Genomic DNA, 21,713 nt, shown 5'->3' on the forward strand with positions numbered 1-21,713 from the left:
GCTAATAATTGGACATTTCATTCTTCTTTCTTTGAACTACCTTTCTGTAAGTTCTCTATTCATCTGTCTTTTTTTGCTCACCTTTTATTCACATTCATACCTGGGAGGAAAGGTAAAAAAACAATAACAAAGAAGAAAGGAATATTCTTTCCTTGGCTGATTTATGCATACAACATATTAGTGCCCAGTACACGCCATCAGGCATGCTGCAGGATCTGGAGACACAGCAGTGGACAAAAGTGACAAAAGCCCCTGCCCTCAAGCACCTTACATTCCAGTGGAGATGACTGACAATAAACAAGACAGATGAGTTTCCTTACTATGTTAGTTTCTCCTTAGGTTTACACCAACCCTGAACAGGTCGATGGGAGCCAAAACTACAGTCATGGGATACAGATTGTTCCTAAGCCAAGTCTTACAGACACAGCCCGTGCCATTCTTCTGGATTTTTCTCTGAGGTCAACTGTTCTCGGGTGGGCAAACAGTCCAAGATGATCTCAACAAAGTAAAACGTTAAACTAGAAGTTACATTTTTTTTCTACTTACTGATTACATATGTACCATTCGTTCAACAAATCACACATGCTTTCTCCTTTAAGAAAAATAACCATGATTTACAATATGTTTCACATTACCAATTAGGATTAACAACTTTTGTGTTTGAAACCTTTGAATCTGAGAATGTTTCATAGTTTACAGTGCAATACCCCATTAAAAATAAACAAAAAAATCTGTTATGCTAATTGCATGTTGATGTATTTATTTCATATATGTATATATGCATAATATAAATAAAAAATAGTGTTGTCTCATGGTATGAATGAATCCTGTCAGTAAATAACATTTACACACAATGTGAAGTCTTACTTATTGAGACTGAACCGTTAAACATTCTAAAAAGAAAACAATTTTTTAAAAAGAGGACACACAATAGTTGGTGAGGAATGTCTAAATTATAGTATATGTCCCTACATTTGCATCAGGAGATTCATAAAGACAGAGAATGTAGCTGAGCATATTCTTACCTGATCACATCATCTGCCAAACTAACAAATTTATAATGGTATTATTCTCATGTGGCTAAATAACGTCAACTTTGAGTATTAGCCAGTCTCTTGTGATCCGCACTAACATATGTACTCTTTTAAAATCCAGTTGTAATGGAATTTCAAACCACCCCAGAATCATAAATCGCTGGCCTTTCCATGACACAAACTATGCTGCGGGTTTGCTTAGAAACTCCTTGTTGAAGAATCGTCTTGCTTCAACATTACTAAGAGAAACAGAGCAACGAGACGGATTCTGCCTTCTGTATTCAATGCTTTCAACTATAGCGTTCTTGATCACCTGCAAATAGAGGCAAACGATGTATAATTAGTATTGCTCTAAATCCCTGTCAGCATTTTAGTCAAAACAAATATCTAATCAACCTTTTTATTATAGCTTTCTTTTTGAAATACAGAGAGAAATCTCTGAATCATGCATGTATGTAAGATCTAACATCCTACCATTTATACTCTTGTTAAGCTCATATCCAGATAGTCTTCCTTCCCCAACCCGAGGAAGAAGTATTCTGGGAATGTTCCAGATTTTGTGCTGATAAAATTGGGAATAAAATATTTGTAATCTGGTAAATTTGTTTTTATTCTGGTTTGCAGTGGGAAGGTGATAAAAGGGAAAAAAAGGGAACTGCTAAATCCAGATTTTATGTTCTTTGCAGTTAGTGGATAAGCAGAAATGAGGGACCACAAGGAAGTAGAATACTTTCTTAAAGCCTATGGAGGAAAGCGGCATTGCTGAAGTCCTGCCCTGCTTTCTCAGCTAAATAAGTACAGTTGTAAATCCTGGATGTCCTGGATCTAGAAAATGCCACACTTGGTGATTGTTATTGACGATGACTATTTTTCATTTAGAATAATCTTCACATATACTCAAATTAATGGTGACTATAATGTCTAAGAATTGCTACTGCAATTATCATACTCTCTTCTGGCGTGAGGTTAACCTACTTAAGAACTTCTGGAAAGAAGACAAGACTTGGAATTTGGTTGAAGCAGATGTTACAAAGAGTGGTAATGGGCTTTGGCAGAGGGGCTGGATTTGAATCTTGACTCTGCTGCTGTTTTGCAACCCTGTCAAAATCAGGAAGGCTCTATTCCCTAGGACAGGGCCGTTGGATTTCATCTCTTAACCAGTGAGATAAAAGTTTGAGGGCACTGAAGAAATCACAGGGACTATTTTACAACCCCCTTTGATTCTCTACCCCAGGGATTAAGGTATGATCTGCCTGTGTTCCAGCCCGTTGCCATAAGTAGGAATACTCAGCAAACCCAGTGTCACTGAGCAAGCCAGGGTCAATGCCTCGAGGAGAGAGATGCGTGACCTAAGCAGTGCTAACATGCAACTAATACTCTGTGACTTCATGTTGGGCCCAAGGGTCAGGCCCCTCTAATTTTCCAATGGTAACTTTAAACAACAAACAGTACTATTCTGGAAAGAGGGATTTATCATAGAAATGGGGCACTTTTATTTGCCTTATGATTTTTAAATTATATATAGAGAATATATAATAAAACAGTATCATATATGGATATTTAATTATTTTATGGGCTCAAATGTGACTGAGTTTTTTAAGTAAAGCAGGTATTTGCTGACCCCATTTTCCCCATGAGCCAGGGAGGTAGAATTAATTCCATGGTGACAGAAGAGGCTTCAGGACTGTAAAGGAGACCTTGACCAACGACCTCCAGGCTCAATTACTTCTTGGCTATGTGAGATCAAGAGGAATTAGCTTAAATCCTTGAAGCTGTTTCCTTTCCTTCCTTCCTCCCTCCTTCCTCCCTCCTTCCTTCCTTCCTCCCTCCCTCCTTCCTCCCTCCTTCCTTTCTTCCTTTCTTCCTTCCTTCCTCCCTCCCTCCCTCCTTCCTTCCTTCCTTCATGTTTATTCTTGAGAGAGAGAGAGGGAAGGAGAAGTCGAGCGGGGGAGGAGCAGAGAGAGAGGGAGACAGAAGATCTGAAGTGGGCTCCATGCTGACAGCAGAGAATCCGATGAGGGACTCAAACTCAAGAGCGCAGAGATCACGGCCTCAGCTGAAGTCAGATGCTTAACTGACTGAGCCACCCAGGCACTCCTGTTTCCTCTTCTTTAAAGTGGGAATAATAATACAAATCTTGGCTTTTGTGGGGATTGGAGATCATTTATTTAAATTGTTTTACACAGGGTCACCTGGGTGGCTCAGTCTGTTAAGCGTCCAGCTTCGGTTTAGGTCATGATCTCACGGTTCATGGGTTCAAGCCCAGCATCAGGCTCTGTGCTGACAGCTAGCTCAGAGCCTGGAGCCTGCTTCGGATTCTGTTGTCTCCCTCTCTCTCTGACCCTCCCCTGCTCATGCTGTGTCTCTCTGTCTCTCAAAAATAAATAAAAAATTAAAAAAAATGTTTTACACAATACCTGGCACACAGGAAACATTCCATAACCAGCATCTATTTATTGTTGTTATTTTTATTTTATTTTATTTATTAGAAGTTTCTTCAACCTGTTTTTTTTTTGAGAGAGAGAGAGAGAGAGAGAGAGAGAGAGAGAGTGAGCGAGCATGAGCAGAGGAGGGGCAGAGAGAGAGGGTGACATAGAATCTGAAGCAGGCTCCAGGCTCTGAGCTGTCAGCACAGAGCCTGACACGGGGCTCGAACCCACGAACCATGAGATCATGACCTGAGCTGAAGTTGGACACTTCACTGACTGAGCCACCCAGGCGCCCCTATTGTTGTCATTTTAAAATTGACCTTCTGTGCAAAACTTTAGGAGCTTTAATTTGGATTGAGCCTATGAAGTTTACTAGAAATAAACACAGTGTATATCCAATTATGGGCTTATTATATAGTAAAAGTCAGCAAACCAATTCTATCAAGAGTGTCTTATTACATCTTCTTTTAATAATCTCTCTGCCTTTCTAGGTATTACATCAGCAAGATTTCAGTTGGTTTCTCCTTCACCAAACCAGCACAAGAAACATAAACCCTCATTGCAGAGAAATACCCAACTAAAATAAAAATATTTACTTTCCAAATACCTACAAAGCTTTAAAATATAACAAACCACAGGGAAGTTATACTAAAATGACTGCTGTCAATTCCCTTATAACAAATTTGTAAGCACACAAAAATAAGCAACATAAGTGTCATGAACTAGTGGATTTACCATAAGTGGACCTTGGCAGACATTTCTAGTAAACAGACCATTTTTATAAAGGAAAATGAATATTTACATTTATCAACTCTGAAAACCCCCAAATCACATACAGTTAGGATGTGCAAGTTGAACCACTAGGTGGCATATTAATACTATGAAGCCATTGCCCAGATTTTTCAGATTGCTGCAGAAAATAGCCATTTGTTGTGATTTATAATTTTGTGATATAAACAGAAGTGGGTAGACTCAACACTACCTCAGTTGCTAAATCTAAACTTTCCGGTATGATCACATGTATCCAAAGAGGCAATATACCATCTTTGAAACTTCCTATTTTTTAAATGATATTAGGGGTAATCTTCAATAGTGTTTATATCTAATTTCCTTTCATTCCCCTCTGAAATTCACTGAAATTCCAAGTCCTTCCCTTCTTATCCTACAACAGTCCTCATCTCTCAAACTTCTCCATTCCCCTGCGCATCCCTAAGTATGACTGACGTATGTCATTCTTCACTTGTGCCATTCAATATCCTCCTATTGTTGGTCCAGATTCTAAATCTATGGCAATAAAGGCTGAGAATAAGAAAAGTAAACATATTAAAAGTGATCTTCTCCCCTAGAGGCGTGAGATTGGAAGCAATCCACAAGCAAAAACTGAATTCCCATAATAGAAAACGAAAAATGATCCCCAAGAGAAAAGTTACTTTATGTTTTGAAAGAGAAATAAAAATTACAAATATAGAAGCATACAAGAAGATATTCTGGTCTAAATTATGAGGAATTTGCCAGCAAATGCCTCCCTTTCCAAAACAAACCGAAGTGTCACAGAAGCAGCGACCTTACTAGTCTTGTTATTTTTGAGCCCAACACTTAGAACACAGAAGGGGAACCATAAATACTTGTCAAAGTAATGAATGCATGGGAGGTTGGGCAAAAGAAAGTTCGACTCATGGAGATAATGAGATGAATAGAAGGACAGGCAGATTCTGCAAGTGTGGTGGACGGACTGGGCATTCTCAGGATTCTAGACGATCCTGTGAAAGAGGCTGAAGAGAGCAGATCATGGCATACATAGAAAATGTCTGGGAATTGACCTGGCAGGAAAGGAGATTGTGTTTTGGAAACAGGAAATAAGGCTACTTGAGAAAAAGATGGTTCAAAAGTGAGGAAAGAGTGAGAAAAAAAACCCTGTGATCCCCATCTTGGCTCCTCACATGCCTGTGTGACTTCCAGCAATCTGCCTACTTTACCCTTGACCCAGTTTCTTCACATATAAATAAAGATACCTACCTCATAGGCTAGTTTTGAATGTTAACTATTTGAGGGGAAAATATCGAGCTTATCTTAAACACTCAAGACTTTTTTTGTTCTTTTTATTTGGTGCACTGTCATATCCTTAGTTACAAAAACAGTGCCTGGCATAGTAGATAGGCAACAAATCTGTGTTGAGTTAATGAATAAATAAGATGGAAAGAGATTATAGGCAGCACCTAAGGTAGATGATTTGGGGCCTAACACATTAGGCCATCATATATAATACGCTTCTAAAACTTTAACTTGTACCTAAGTGTTCTGATGATGATGATGATGATGATGATGATTTAAGTACCAGTACCACTGGATATATGTTTTCCCTAATTTTAATTAACATATAGTGTTTAAAGTTCTCAAGAATTGTTTGAGAAGAATTTTAAAGCTCATTGTTAGGCATCATTGGCACATTTTGAATAAATTGACATATAACCTTAGAATATGCCTACCAAATTAATAGACTGGATAAGTGAGGTTGTACAAGAGTGCATTTCCCTGTGATAGCTAAATCAACAAGGGCTTGGGAAGGAGATCTCAAAGGCCATATTCCCCCCAGATCAAACTGGGGGGTTATGAGTCCAACATGCTCCATGCCCAGGCATATAAGCTATAGAGTTTCTGCGTGGTCAGAAATTCTGCTTCCCACCAACAGACCCAGACCCTGCCACTTGCTGTCCCCTCCTCCTATCACATCAAACTCTTCAACAATTTCAGCCAGTAACGCAACAACATTTGAAAACTCATTCACAAAAATGTTATTGCGTATTTATTTTGGGTGCCTGGCATCATGATCCATGTCTGGAGGATACAAAGTAAGTAAGGCAGGTTATTGTTTTCAAAGGGTTTAAATCTATAAGTAAAAGCAGAAGACAATATGAACACATATCATTATCATATTAGTTGCTTCAATTTATAGGGTCTCTTACATGCCAAGCCCTTAAATTACATTATTTTACTTAATCCTCCCCCTGGTCCTGTAGGATCTGTATCTTTGTTTCTCCTTATAAATGAGGGAGGCAAAATTTGGAAAAGTTAATCAATGTGTCCAAGGTCACCCAGCCAAGAGGCAGCAAGCAAGGATTTGAGAACCCAATTTGGTCTGACTCCAAAGGCTCTACATTTCCATACCACATGTCTATTGGTATAAGTCATTCTATGTTAGGTTTCTTAAAAAAATCAGTACCCCTTCCATGCCCCCACCCAATGAAGTACTGCCATTGTAAAAGCACTGAGGCAATGTTCAGTGAGAAAGAATTTGGAAGGACTGAGTAAGTGCAGAAACCTGATGCTAATGAGACACCCAGGCTGCTGTCACAACATGAGAAGAAACAGAGCAAGAGGTCTCTAAAGATGAGCTAGAATTTAGCTTCAGCAAAGCAGGCCAGCTAGGATCTCTGGAGAAAATAAACCAACAGAAGAATACAGCTGTCAGAGACAGGGTGGCCTTTTCAGAGTAAAAAGTTAAGCCAGAATGTTAATCGAAGATGAAAATTTGCCTTAAGCCAACAGTGGTCATGGCCACAAACTTGAAAGCCATCTTCTATGGAGTTGGCAGTCAGGGGTCTGCATTAAAAGAGTTTATGTTCCCAGGGTCCACAATTGGCGAGCAACTCTGACAGTCAAAGGGAAGTAAATACGTGCTGTGTTGCTGAAGTATGAATTAGTAAACTACTCTATTCAAGTGGTGTGGGAATGAATGATTTAGCTAATGATTAAGCCTAATGAACTCTCTAGCATTCCGCCTTGGCACTTTTGTTGTTCTGTTTTATCATCACTTATCAAGAAGCTTTGATTCTAATAAAATTTGTTTCCTTGGTTAAAAGTGAGGGGTTAATGGGGTGCCTGGATAACTCAGTCCAACTTCAGCTTAGGTCATGATCTCATGGTCTGCAGGTTCGAGCCCTGCATCAAGCCCCTCTTTGTTGACAACTTGGAGCCTAGAGCCTGCTTTGGATTCTGTGTCTCCCCCTGTCTCTGTCCCTTCCCCTGCTCATATTCTGTCTCTCTCTCTCTCTCTCTCTCTCTCTCAATAAACATTTAAAAAAAGTGAGGAGTTGGGAGAGTACTCAAGAAAGAGATAAACTTTAGTGAATACTGGAATTCCTACCTGGGTATGAAATAAATGTACACACATGCATGCATGCATACACACACACACACACACACACACACACACACACGAATCACTTCAATACCAGTCTCAATGGTCATAAAACTTAAGAGGAAGCTCACATTCATTCATACACCCCCCCCACACACACAACAATTTACTGCCTAGGATGCTATTACCTGTACAGACTTGTCTATATTATTAATTCTGGGCATTTGCGTAGATCTTGGGGTGTATCTCTCATGGTATAAGATATAGACACATAGAGGTTAAGGTTCCCATCTATTGATGGTCCCTCTGTTTGCAGGTTACTGTTCATACATCACCTGATGATTCACTATTGCTATTATGATAGGTGCTGTTACATCTGCTTTAGAGATGAGGAAACCGAGGCCCCCAAAATTTAAGTAGCTTATTCAAAGTCACACAAGTGGCCCACTTGAGATCTAAATAAGATATAAAGCCCATGACCTTACTTCTGCATTCTGTGCCAGGAAAGTTCTTAGAAGCAATTAAAACCTGTTTCATTAGTTAACATTTGATGAGCAAATGTCAGGAAAGTTATTTTGGAATTCAGTTCATTTTTGCTTAGGCTTTTACTTTTTCATCTTATGTGCCAAACAAATTACTTTCAAGAATATATAAATAGAACTGTATCATTCTTTATAGCTAAGAGCTTAGCAGCCTTTATATAAACCAGAATTGAAAGCAATGAAAGAAATGTAGTTGTCTAAATTATATGTCTTTATCTATCCACTCATACACATCTAGAATATATTCAGGTATGTAAATATGCATATGTATGTGTGAGTACATACATATTTTATTTTTCCAAGTCCAACAGGGCATTTATATATTCCTATAGCCTATTTTATTTTCATTTGAGGAAAAATGATCAAGCTTAATGCCTTTAATCCCAAGGAATACATAGTTTTGAGTTTGTTGATTTCATACTAGAAATAGGATTACTGTGATATTACCCCCTTAGTTCTCTTCTGATAGCATAGGGTTTTATAAAACAGCTCTATTTTGAGAGTGTCTGTTCACTCCCTATAAGTTGTAAATTAAAATACTGATTTTCTCTTAATATTCTTTAAATTTTTACCATCACCACAGAAACAATGTAGACTATGCATTTCATATGTTCACTGACTGTAAGATAAAAGAAAAAAGAAAAAGAATAAATATATTTATATGATACTTTCTATAAACTTTACTAAGCATGTTTGACATGAATTATCACGTATTTTTCATAAATAAAGGCTGACAAGGAGGCATTTTAGAGTTTTGGGAACTGAAGCTTATTGGGGAAAAATTTCATGTTTACAAAATTAAAGATACTGATTAATAAACATATTATGGTATAATTGTTATAACTGCACACAGTTGATCCCGACTAGTCTCAGGCCAACTAAGCCCACAAGTGAACTAGACATGCCAGAAATCTCTTAGCGCACACAATCTACCTAAATCCCATATACACTGAACACTCATCCACATACTCTGCTTTCTTTGGCATGATTCATAAAGTGTCCAAAAATGACTGGTAAATCAGATACGATACCTTTTCCTCTCCATTTAATTTCTTTTTTTTTTAATGTTTTATTTATTTTTGATACAGAGAGAAACAGAGCATGAGATGGGGAGGGGCAGAGAGAGAAGAAGACACAGAACTGGAAGCAGGCTCCAGGCTCTGAGCTAGCTGTCAGCACAGAGCCCGACGCCGGGCTCAAACCCACGAACCATGAGATCATGACCTGAGCCGAAGTCGGACGCTTAACCGACTGAGCCACCCAGGCGCCCCTAATTTCTTTTTTGTTTGTTTGTTTTTTTAATGTGCAAAATCCACTTAGGCTACGCAACTTGGGCTTTCACAATTGATAATAATTTATCAGATACTATGTTTTAGAACTACAAACCAACGTGATTTCAGTTACACAATCACGTTCCTAAATGGTGAATTAGAGATTACAGAATGTCACACAGACACAGAATCTTAGCAGCAGATATATTAGGGGTAGGAGTGACTAATACTGAAGAGAATGACTTGTTTCTGAAGCTCCTAACGCAAAGCGTACTTGATATCTCATGGGTAAACATGAGAAGTCTATGACTTGTGGCAACATTCCCAAGATCTACAAAAATAAAGACATTTAAAAGCATGTGTGTATCTATGAAACTTCATGATATTTTAGTGGATTAACTACACTTCTATTACATTCATTTTCCTACTCTTATACTTCCTTTTCATCACATTTCTTCCCACTTATAATTTATTTTATCATATGATGAATACATTAGATCCTCTGGGAAAGAGCAGCGGAGAATTAAGCAATACTTCATTCAACTAACAGTATGAAATGTGGGCTCTGCCCAAAGCAATCTTTCCAAGATTTTTTGTTTTAATTTCATAGGATTCTTCTGGAGAAAAATAAAATAATTTTCAAAAAACCAAAATGGTACAATTTGCATGGCATCATTCATAAACTATATTTTTGTTTTTAATTAATTAAAAAGGTATTGCTATGCTCATGTGATATGGAAGTATGTGACACCATCAATGATCACAGGAAATACTTACATCAATGTTGTTCAGGGTATTGAAGTGCATGAGATCATGCAGCCTTTTGAATGCTTGATTTGGATATTGAAAATTGAAGGTTGAAAATGGTGATTCGGGGTCATCAAAAATATCAAAATCTGCTATTTCTTTCTCTTCCTTAGTTTCTCTTGGGACACCTAAATATCAGAAGAGTCTCAAATAGTGTGATTTTGAAAACTACAAAATATCTCTAAAACCCAAGAAATAAAACAGACAAATAGCCATAAACATAACATTGGGAGCCCCCCACCAGGGTCATGTAATCTATAGTACACACTGCTTTGCTCTCAGCCATATTCCCTGGGTTGGGATTTCTTTGTGTTCTGCTCGGGCAACTTGCCAGCGTCTGCATCTCTGTGCCTAAGGGCTTTCTACCCCATCCTGCAACTGGGGAAGGTTGCTCTGCTTTCTAACAGCAGGATGTAAATTCTGGTAAAGAACACTCTGCCCCAAGCAGTAGTCAACCAAAGACATTAGGAAGTTAGGATATAAATACTCCAGTTCCCTTGCCTATCGCTGCATGGAAAGGAAGGATGATTCTGGAGCATAGGTTCTGTTCCATTTCCTAGAGTTTTCCAACAGGATCAAGTTCTCCTCATGGTAGCTGGCTTACTTACAAGTCTTTGCCTGCTTACCTTCCTTTATCACTTCCCCACTTCCTTACTAAGGTGCCCTAGTCCACCCAAATAAACCATCTGTGCTTGAATTCTTTCTCAGCGTGTGCTTCTGGGGGAATCCAAACCAAAACATTATCTAACAGGAATCCCCTACACAGCCTCTCCTTGAAAATTAACAGTGATAGAAAATTCTCTAGGTTTCCAGTACTCTACTACGCAATAACCGAAAATGCCAGCTGATTCTTCCTTCTCTTGTTTTGAAGTATGACTCCTAGTAACTGTAAGGACGCAGGTCTGAAACTGACTCCATGAGACAATAGAAGGGCACACATTGCCCAAGACAGGAGGGACCACCCTTGTAACACCCAATCAGGAAAGGCCAGCTAACACCTTTAACATTTCTAAGGGCAGGCCTAAAGATGGAGGCTGAGACTAGTCATGCCCTATGTGAGGGTCCTGGGCCCACTCTGTGATTGGTCAGTACTCTAAATGTTGTGATTGGGTCCTGCCAAAAGTAACAAATACTCTAGGCAATGTGAATGGTTAAACCTGCTGTCAATAATATTGTATAATAATTGGATCACTGTACCTATGTCACAGTTTCCTGTAACTCCCCCTTCCCAAACTCATAAAAGCCCTACCCCACCTTTGTTCAGGGCTCACTCCACATGGATCTAGTAGGTTGGTGGAGTCTGTGAGCCTGTGCTTATATAAGCCTGTAATAAAGCCCTTTGCTTTTGCATGCATGATTCGGCCTCCCTGACGCTCTCTGGTTTTTGGGGGCGATATTAAAATCTGGGTACAACATAACCTCCCTCCCTACTGATCCTTTCTTTGTCTTCCTCTACTATCTGGAAGATCACTTTCTTTTCCATAACCCCCCTGCCCCATCAAATCTTCCGTGACTGTCTTTTGTATCTTTCTGTTCACAACTGCATGTTCTGGTCCAAGGATAATATGATTTTCAGGCCTTGAGCATCCTGCTCATCAATCTCTGGATCTCCTTTTTATTCATCAATATCTTCCAGGATATTGAAGGAGTCTATAAACTCTGGTTGTAGTATAACAGGATGACTGTGCCTTAAACTTGATTCTCTTTTTCTACAAAATATAACCCAGCAACCTGAAATTACTTGCTATATTATATTATATTAATTAATCCTGTGGCCACTTAAAGTTCTTGGAGTTTTTGCATGATTTGTTCTGAAACAAGGGCTCCTTTGCATGGGTGATTTTTCAGAATATTTAACAATCCCTGTGACAAGGGTGCCAACCAATCAGAACAAACATAAGCCCAGGTTTTGGAGTAATGCCCCCGAGATATGTATTGAGCCAGTTGTCAACATATCAGTTTCTGAATTGTAAAGAACTCAAGGGATCTTGGAGTGAGAAAGAGGGGAAGTACTTGGGTCTCAGGATAGTAGCTATTTATTAAGGTAAGGGAAGAATTCAAAATTGTAATAGTTGGTACAGCAAGTGCCATTATGAACCCATTTAATATTGGTCTCGTTCCTCTCCCAGATTTTGACTCTACAAATATAATATATTCCCAACATACCTGGTGCCTTGTAATCTCTGAAGTTGATGTTGGCCAGAACAAAGTGAATGATAGTTGGGCAATCTTTCTCGACATCAGGATTCTTGGGTTTAAAGACATAGCATTCCTTCAGTCCTTCTCGATCAAACACATTAGGATCAATCTTTGGAAAGGGAAGCTTGTTCATTCTGGCCCACTTTTCTGCAAGTAGAAGTTCCTATGGAGGAGAGGTAAGATGCATTTGAGAATTTTCAGTTTTCATTTATTCAGTGGTCTGGCCATGGTTAATATTAGGTGTTGACTGTGTTCTAGCAAAGAGCTCCTTTGAGCTAAGATGAATAATGACCTTGTTCTCAAGAAGCTCATTAATGTAAAAAGATACATAGGTTCCCCCAAACAAACTTGCTAATTATGTTAATTCTTGGCTTAGGATGGCTCCATAGGAGGCATGTGGAAATTTACTGATGAACTGAACTAAATGAAATTATATCGATGTAACTGCTATAAAAAAATATTAGGGTTCTGGTTATTTATAAACCATGTGAACATTTTTTAACCCTTCAGAGTCAAAGATCTGAAGAAGCTAAATGAGAAACGGTCTATTACTGAATTCTTACCTGTATCTTCTTAACACAAGCAATTAAAATTAATAAAGTTTATGTATACAAACATATCTGAATTACTCCAAATCGGCTTTTTTAAATCTTCTGTTTATAAAAAGATTTTTAGCTTCTGGCCTCAGAATGCTATTAAATGTGTATGTAATGGCCAAGAGTGGGCCAGACAGGAAAACCAAGCATTTGGTTAATATGTGTGGCAGATTGTGTGATTGTTTCCACAAATTAGTTCCCTTCTTGGTAAGAGAATTATACATTCCCATCAGAATGAGAAGACACCAAGTCACAGCCACAGTGCCTGATTTGCAGCTGCTGACATGTAATGTGACCAAGAAATACATGGTTTTTGTTGGCCACTGAGATTTTAGATTTGTTTCTGCATCAAGGCTGATCAACACGGTGGGTAAGTACATGGACACACACACACACACACACACACACACACACACACACACAGTGTTATACTAGAAAACATAAATCAGCATGGAGAGATGCCATAAATAGAGCTTATTTATATTTATATATAGCTTCTGGGGGAGTGGGAAAAATAAGCAGATTTTCAGTGGTAAAAGCATAGATGGTAGGGCCCGATTAATAATTATTTGCTATTCGAAAGTTTGATAAATAAATGCCAATAAAAAGAGGAAAGAGGTGGAAGAGGAAAAGTGAGGGAAAAAAAGAGGAAAAAGAAAGAGTGGTACAGAATTAGAGAAATTCCCATAGAGATGAGGTATTAAGGAAATGATCATTATAATCTTAAGTTATTTTAACACTCTATGTCATTTATCATATCAACTGATTCACTGATAGTCATTAGTTGCAAATAATGCAACTAGCTCCATGCTAGGTGGTGGGAACATTGCACTGAGTGAAACTCTTGTCACTGTGGGATTTAAAGCCTGGTGGGTAAGAGATAGTGACCAAACAACTCCTTAGGTTTAAAACTGTAGTAAATGCTATGAAGAAAGTATTCACCATGAGATTTGCAATCTATGTGGACTATTTCCTCAGAGCCTACAACAATTCATTCAATAATTATTATCAAACACCTGCTTTGTTCTAGGCATAGCTCAAAGCCTGTCTTTGCGTCCTTGAAGATTATAAATCAATGGGAAATAAGAATAATAGATATTATAGTGCAATATAATAGAAGCAAGGAATGTAATGGGTGACTTCATGCATGGGCCGTGCAGCCTGAAAGGCCAACCTCAAACAGAGACACCTTGATTTGCTAGCCAGGTGGTCTGAGACAAGTCAACAGAGAAGAAATTGTTTTATGGGTTGAAGTATGTAGTAATATTCCCCTAATGGGAACCATAAGAACAAACCAACCAAACAGGGACCAGGCTGCTCATTATCCTTGAAATAGTATTTCACCAAACCCATTTCACCTCTAGTCCATCTGTTTCTTATTTCTCAGCAACTCATTTTCTACCACTATATGTGAAGGTAATACTCCAATCTTCCTCAGGATTTCTGTGATGATTAAATGAGACATAGTATTTTTTTTAAAAACTCAGTAATTTATACTTAGTATAATTTATAGTTTAAATATTTATATTTGTATTTATATTTTTAAATTTTAATTATTTATTTATTATTATTAAAATTTTTTAATGTTTATTTTTATAGAGAGGGAGAGCATGAGCAGGATAGGGCAGAGAGAGAGAGAGAGAGAGAGAGAGGGAGATACAGAATCTGAAGCAGGCTCCAGACTCTGAGTTGTCTGCACAGAGCCTGATGCAGGGCTTGAACTCACGAATTGTGAGATCATGACCTGAGCTGAAGTTGGATGCTCAATCAACTGAGCCACCCAGGTGCCCTAATTTAATTTTTTAAAATGTTTATTCATTTCAGAGAGAGAGAGAAAGAATGGGTAGGGGAGGGGGAGAGAGAGGGAGACGTAGAACCTGAAGTAGGCCCGATGCAGGGCTTGAACTCACAAACTGTGAGATCATGACCTGAGTTGAAGTCAGACATTTAACCGACTGAGTCATTCAGGCATCCCGATATTTGTACTTATATTTAAAATAGCACCTTAAATTTACAGAAAAATATACATTGAACTCTCACTATCCTTGATGCTTCTGGAATGTTGTGAAGTTTAAGTTGATCTACTCTCAATGCCATTTACATTTTATTTACAAGAAATAAAAATTTGGGGGAACAAAATATTTAATGTATACAAAGCAGTTTTTTCATAAACTACTAGGCAAAGTCTGATTATATTTTACTGAAAATATATATACAGATATACATATAAATTCTGGTTTGAAATTTGATGAAACTTTTATCACTAGCTACTTCTTCCTCCCTGTTCCATTGAATTATTCAGTTTAGTTTTTGTCTGGCACTTTCACAATTATTCATTCAAGATTATTCAACACCAAAATAAAACCAAAAGTTCATACTGTGGATCAATTGCGTGAGAACAAGGCAAAAAAATAGCTTTCTAGTGTTTACAAACATGACTCAGAATGACTAACGATGTGTGGTTGTGTGGAGAAAGAGGAAAAGGAACTGCATGAGGTAAAAGACCGAGCTATTTTTAGTTAGATATTTTATGCTGGAATCAGGAAGCGATAGAAACTTTCCCTTTCCTGATATGATCCTGCTGTGGAAAAGGTTAAAAATCGATGACTATGAAGACGGTGATTACGGGATGGAAAAAGTATCTCCTCCCTGATGTCTCGTTTCTCTGTCAAGACTGAGAAACAATGACACAGCCTATGAGTAGAGCAGATGAGTTTGAAAAGAGCATTTTAGAAGAATACCCTGAGCAAGAACACTGCTGCTTCGCAAATTATGGCAACCTGCCTGAACTGTTTTCTACTACAAGTATCTATTTTGGTGGTTGGACACCTAATACTTCCGATTTCCATTGACTAATTCATAGCAAATTTACACACTACTACAATGATTTTCTGTGGAGATAAAAATTTGTGAGTACACTTTAAAATGTAAGAAGGACTCATTTTTTAGTAGAAAAACATTGTGAAGGATAATAAAAAGTCTAAATAAAATAGAAACATATGCAAACTATAGTGTGAATGGCATATATGTGCCATTTTATTTATTTTTATATATAAATATGTGTTTATATGTTTAAATGCATAAATATATATTTATATCTAATAAAATAGCTTTTCTCTAGAGGAAATGAGCATTTTCTCAGCACAAACCTAGGATATGTGCTTTCTATGATGTTTCTCAATATTTAAAATCCACTTTTAGATAGGGAAGAAGTATGGAGTATAAAGATGAACATAAGTTGAAATGACTGAAGGACCTCTACACTGTTTTCCAGAAGGATACAGAATTGCTGATGCATAGGGGCACATGTATCCCAATGTTCACAGCGGCACTTTCAACAAAGCCAAATCATGGAAAGAGCCTAAATGTCCATCAACTGATGAATGGATCAAGATGATATGGTTTATACATATAATGGAATACTACATGGCAATGAGAAAGGATGAAATCTGACCACTCGTAGCAATGTGGATGGAACTTGAGGGTATTATGCTAAGTGAAATAAGTCAGGCAGAAGAAGACAGATACCATATGTTTTCACTCATATGTGGAACAGGAGAAACCTAACAGAGGACCATAGGGGAGGGGAGGGGGAAAAATAGTTAAGGAGAAAGAGGGAGGCAAACTACCAGAGACTCTTAAATACTGAGAACAAACTGAGAGTTGATGGGGGTGGGGGAGAAAGGAAGGGGGGTGATGGGCATGGAGGAGGGCACTTGTTGGGATGAGCACTGGGTGTTATATGGAAACCAACTTGAGAATAAACTGTTAAAAAAATGATTGGGCAAGTAACATAAGACACAATGGATAGGGGCACCTGGGTGGCTCAGTTGGTTAAGTGGGCAACTTTGCCTCAGGACATGATCTCACCATTCCTGAGTTTGAGCCCCATGTCAGGCTCTGTGCTGACAGCTCAGAGCCTGGAGTCTGCTTTGGATTCTGTCTCTCTGTTCCTCTGCCCCTCCCTTGATCACACTGTCTCTGTCTGTCTCTTTCTCTCTCTCTTTCTCTCAAAAATAAATAAATAATAAACAATTTTAGAAAAAGAGACAATGGAAAGATCCATGGTTTAGAATTCACTATTTTATGGCTATGGTCATCATGACTTCCAATAAAAAGCATGCTGGCATTAGGATCCAAGAACTTCATAGTGCAACAGGCGTGAAAATAATTTTGTATATTTAATAATGTGGAGAATTTACATTGTACTTTACAGTTCTCTTTAGTTCTTCACCAAGACATTACTATAACTTCACTAAAATACATAGAGAAATTAATTTTGGGATATCTACTCATCAGTAGGCATCTGATCCTTAATGACAAATACAGAGGTAGTGGGTTGAATGGTGGCACTCCAAAAGAAAAGTCCATGCTTTAACACCCAGCCCCCAACCCACCCTATGATCTGTGAATGTAACCTTATTTTGAAGAGGGGTTTTTGCAAATGTAATTAAGCTGAGGGTCTCAAGAGGAGATCATCATGGGTTATCTGGGTGGGCCATAAATCCAATGGCAAAAGTCCTAAGAGACAAATGTCCTTATAAGAAGGAACACACATATAGGAGAGCACAGATGAAGACAGAGGCTGAGATTGGAGCTATGCAGCAACAACCTAAGGAAAGCCTGGAGCTGGCAGAAGCTGGAAAAGGTAAGGACGAATTCTAGCTGTAGACCCTTGGAGGAAATCTGGCTCTGAGGATACCTTGATTTCAATTTCTGGCCTCCAGGACTGTGAGAGAATACACTTCTGTAGTTTTAAGCCACCACATTTGTGGTAATTTGTGATGGCAGCCCTAGGAAACTAGTACTTGAGGTAAATCTGTAAATGCTATGTTTAATAATGGGTAGTTCCCTTTATTGGCCATAGTGGATCGATGCCCAGAAAGCTAACACTTGGACCGGGTTGGCCATGATGGTGTGACCCAATATAAACTCATAAGTAAATCATATGCAGAGGTTTTAACATGAGGATCATGCCATAATGTTAACAAATAAATGAGGTTAGTGTGCAAAAATACAATTGTCTGATTTTTTGTGAGTTTGATGGAATTTTGACCTTGAGTGAAATGTAACAAGATAAAGTTAATTTAGATATATTTCTTTTATCTTTGGTGAAGTCTGGCTTATTTCAAATTTTCTTTTCTTCTCTCCTTCTCTCCTTTCTCCTTGCCTCCTTTCCTTTCTCCCTCCTTTTTTCCTTTTATTTTTAAGAAAACGAACCCATAGTTCTGGTTTCTGCTCATTAAAAAGGCACTGAAAAACTGAGTTAGATTTATGTCCAATTATTGCAACATAATATAAAATGGTATTATTTATGGCATAATAACTATTCTATTATTCTCCATAAAATTTAGTAACGTTAAAAAAATCTCTAGTAGTAAACTCTGAATTCTCCTATATTCTTTGCTTGTTCCTTAAAAGAGCCAAAGCTTTCTTAAAAACATTTTTCCTAAAATCACAGTCTGTTCATTTCACAGACTTGAACATGAAAACGCCCCTGGCTTATTTTCATGGCCAACATTAAATACAAATGCTATTAGAATTCTCCTTGGATGAACCCTCATGGTGAAATAAATCTGCATGGTATGTATCTAAGTTATTACTGAGTTAACAAAATGACTCTTGACAAAATGAAACATAGACCTGCTTTTTTCAAATCAATAAGAATATTATTTAGAATCATGAGGCTCTTTATATCCAGACTACTATTAGGGTGTGTACCTACAAATCTAAAACAAAAGAAAACAGAACAGGACCTCAAACCCTTCCAGTATTACTGACTTTGCCATCATCGGTTCTCAAGGCCAGTTACAACATCGGTATAATAAAAACTGTGATGACTTCATCAAAAGCTGTGATATCTATTATTCATATCTCCCTGACAAAATGTGAGGTTTAACTATACTTATGAAATGCTTATATCAAGAATTGTGAACTAAGGTGTTCATTTTTTGGCCCAGGATTTTTGCTCTGCTCTTTTATTACAAATGGCATTCATATTTCAGTCTCAAAAAATGAAATTTTTGGAGAAAAAAAGTATATGGAATTAGTGTGCGATTTCCTTTATAGTATACAGCCGAAAATTTCTACAGAATTTGTAAATCTGTATATATGGAATGATTGTCGACTCCAAGGTAGTAAATACATAATAAAGCTACAGCTGTTAAAGCTACAGTGTGGTGCTGAGAGAAGAATTGTCACATTGTCAGATGAACCAATGGAATACAATCGATACATGCAAAACAGATCTAGCGTTCGAGAGGACGCAGGAAAGGGAGCATCGCAAATGATGTCTTTGAGGGATTATGTTATTATACACTCAATATATTGAAAAATATTAATGAGTTAGAATATTTTAAGAGAATATCATAAAAAGAAAAATATCGGGGTGCTCGGGTGGCTCAGTCAGTGAAGTGCCGACTTCGGCTCAGGTCATGATCTCGCAGTTTCTGAGTTTAAGCCTTGCATCAGGCTCTGTGCTGACAGCTCAGAGCCTGGAGCCTGCTTCAGATTCTGTGTCTTCCTCTCTCCCTGTTCCTCCCTGGCTCACACTCTGTCTCTCTCTGTCTCTCAAGAATAAAATAAACATTAAAAAATATTTTAAAGAAAAAAAAGAAAACTATCAGTCTATATGTAACTGAACTTATTAATATGACTTTGAAGAATAAAACCAGAAAAAGAAGTGACCATACAAATGTCAAAATCATCAGAAATAAAAATTCCAATACAAATGACTCATTAAATCATATTTGTATAAATAAGACAAAATTCAATATCCTTAAGATATAAAATACTTATTAATGAAGAGCAATAATACTAATAATGCAACTAAAAGTAGTTTAAAAACATGAATATAAATAACCATGACAAACTATTTACTCTCACAAGCAATGGGAAAAAATGGAAACAAAATGTGTTTCTCTTTCTGTCATATTGTAAAAATTTTTAAACTTTATATTGAATATTTTTTCAGCCAGCAAAGCCATGTAAAATAAGGACTCACCTATACAATCTGATATAGTAATGTAAATTAGTGCAGCTTTTGGGGGAAGCAAACTGAAAATATTTATTAAAAGTCCTAGACTAATATATACCTAAGAAGCACACCTAAGCAATTAATAAAAAGTGTAATTGAAGATTCATGTGCAAGGATGACCAGTAGAGAGAAAGGAACAAGACAGCAATAATATGAAAGTTGAAAACAGAACAGTGTTAAAAAAAACTCTTGCATATTCACATACAGAGATACCATGCTGTGTTTATAATTTAAAAAAATTTTAATCTTTACTTATTTTTGAGAGAGAGAGAGTGCAAGAGGGGTTGGAACAGAGAGAGAGGGAGACACAGAATCTGAAGCAGGCTCCAGGCTCTGAGCTGTCAGCACAGAGCCTGATGTGGGGCTTGAACTCAGGAGCTGTGAGATCATGACTTGAGCCTAAGTTGGATGCTTAACTGACTGAGCTACTGAGGCACCCAGCATGCTATGTTTATAATTATGTTTAAAAAAATATTTAATGGGTGAGCATCTGGATGGCTCAGCTGGTTAAGCGTCTGACTCCTGATTTTGGCTCAGGTGATGATCTCATGGTCATGAGATTGAGCCCCATGTTGGGCTCTGCACTGGGTATGGAGCTTGACTGGGATTCTCTCTTTCTCTCTCTACCCCTCCCCTACTCAATCTCTCTCTCTCAAAATAAATAAACATTAAAAGATATTTAATGGCATGGGAAAATGCTCACATATAATTTTAAGTAGAAAGAAGCAAAATGCAAGACTATATGATCCTGGTGTTCCACACACACGCATACACACACCCACACACACAAAAGACTAAAAGAAAATAGCAAAATAATAGCAGCTGTTGTCTGTGTATAAGAAGAAGCACTTAATATACATTCCACATTTCCAAATTTTTTATAGTAAGTACATATTCTTAATTATAAATAATGAATCAAAGTACATTTCAAAACTAACAAAGTACAAGTTCTTTTTAGAGGTACAAAGTGATAACCAAAGAAGGTACAAACCGTCTTCCAACATTAACTCATGAGGTGGCAGAGCCGTGATTCATACATAGAACGATGGCTTTGACATTTTACACCCCCACTGGTGAAATGAATAATACAATTTCGTCCACGTCCAGAACTAGTTTCCAAGCTACCATCTAAGAGTCATCCACTGAAACTCACCTCCCCGTCGCTGCTCGTGGGCCATCAAATCGTGCTCTTGGCTTTCTCAGTCACCCGTCCTGCATGGTACTTCATTATGCTAGGCTTGGATTACAGTAAATCCCTCCTAATTTTAATCTTTTTCTCTTCATTCTCCAATTCGTCCTACTTTCCACTGTCAGATTAATCATCCTAAAATTCCATTTGCAGGACATTGTTTCTTGGCTGCAAAGCCTTCACTGATTCTCTATTTCCTATCGTCCAGTTTTAGAGTCTTGCCTAAAGCCTTCCTAATGGGAGCTCCGTATCTATCACTTCTAATCAGATCACTCTGCGTCCTCAGATACGCTCACTGCCATCTCCGTGTCATTTTCATCCTGCTCTATTTATTTCCCTGCTCAATTACCCCAGGACACACCAATCTATTCTTACACGATCTCCCATAATAGGCATGCTCATATAAACCCACATAACTATTTAACAATAAGTTTCTTAATTTCCCTCCAAATGACTTGTGTATAGCGTCTTT

At 37.7% G+C, this 21,713-nt stretch overlaps 1 protein-coding gene across 4 annotated transcripts in view; it reads right to left on the minus strand.

Annotated features, from left to right (window-relative positions):
• Positions 1–593: 593 nt before the first annotated feature.
• Positions 594–21,713, minus strand: part of PLA2G4A (phospholipase A2 group IVA) — a 148,615-nt gene continuing 127,495 nt past the window's right edge. For all 4 annotated transcript variants that reach the window (XM_029935174.1, XM_029935171.1, XM_029935173.1 and 1 more), the window contains 3 exons: positions 12,388–12,583; positions 10,192–10,349; positions 594–1,347 (listed from right to left, as the gene is read on the minus strand). In XM_029935174.1, the coding sequence (XP_029791034.1) occupies positions 1,216–1,347; positions 10,192–10,349; positions 12,388–12,583 (486 nt within the window). In that variant the 3' untranslated portion in view covers positions 594–1,215. The remainder of the gene's footprint in view (positions 1,348–10,191; positions 10,350–12,387; positions 12,584–21,713) is intronic.

The sequence above is a fragment of the Suricata suricatta genome, chromosome 3 (genome assembly GCF_006229205.1).
Source record: "Suricata suricatta isolate VVHF042 chromosome 3, meerkat_22Aug2017_6uvM2_HiC, whole genome shotgun sequence".
Lineage (NCBI taxonomy): Eukaryota > Metazoa > Chordata > Mammalia > Carnivora > Herpestidae > Suricata > Suricata suricatta.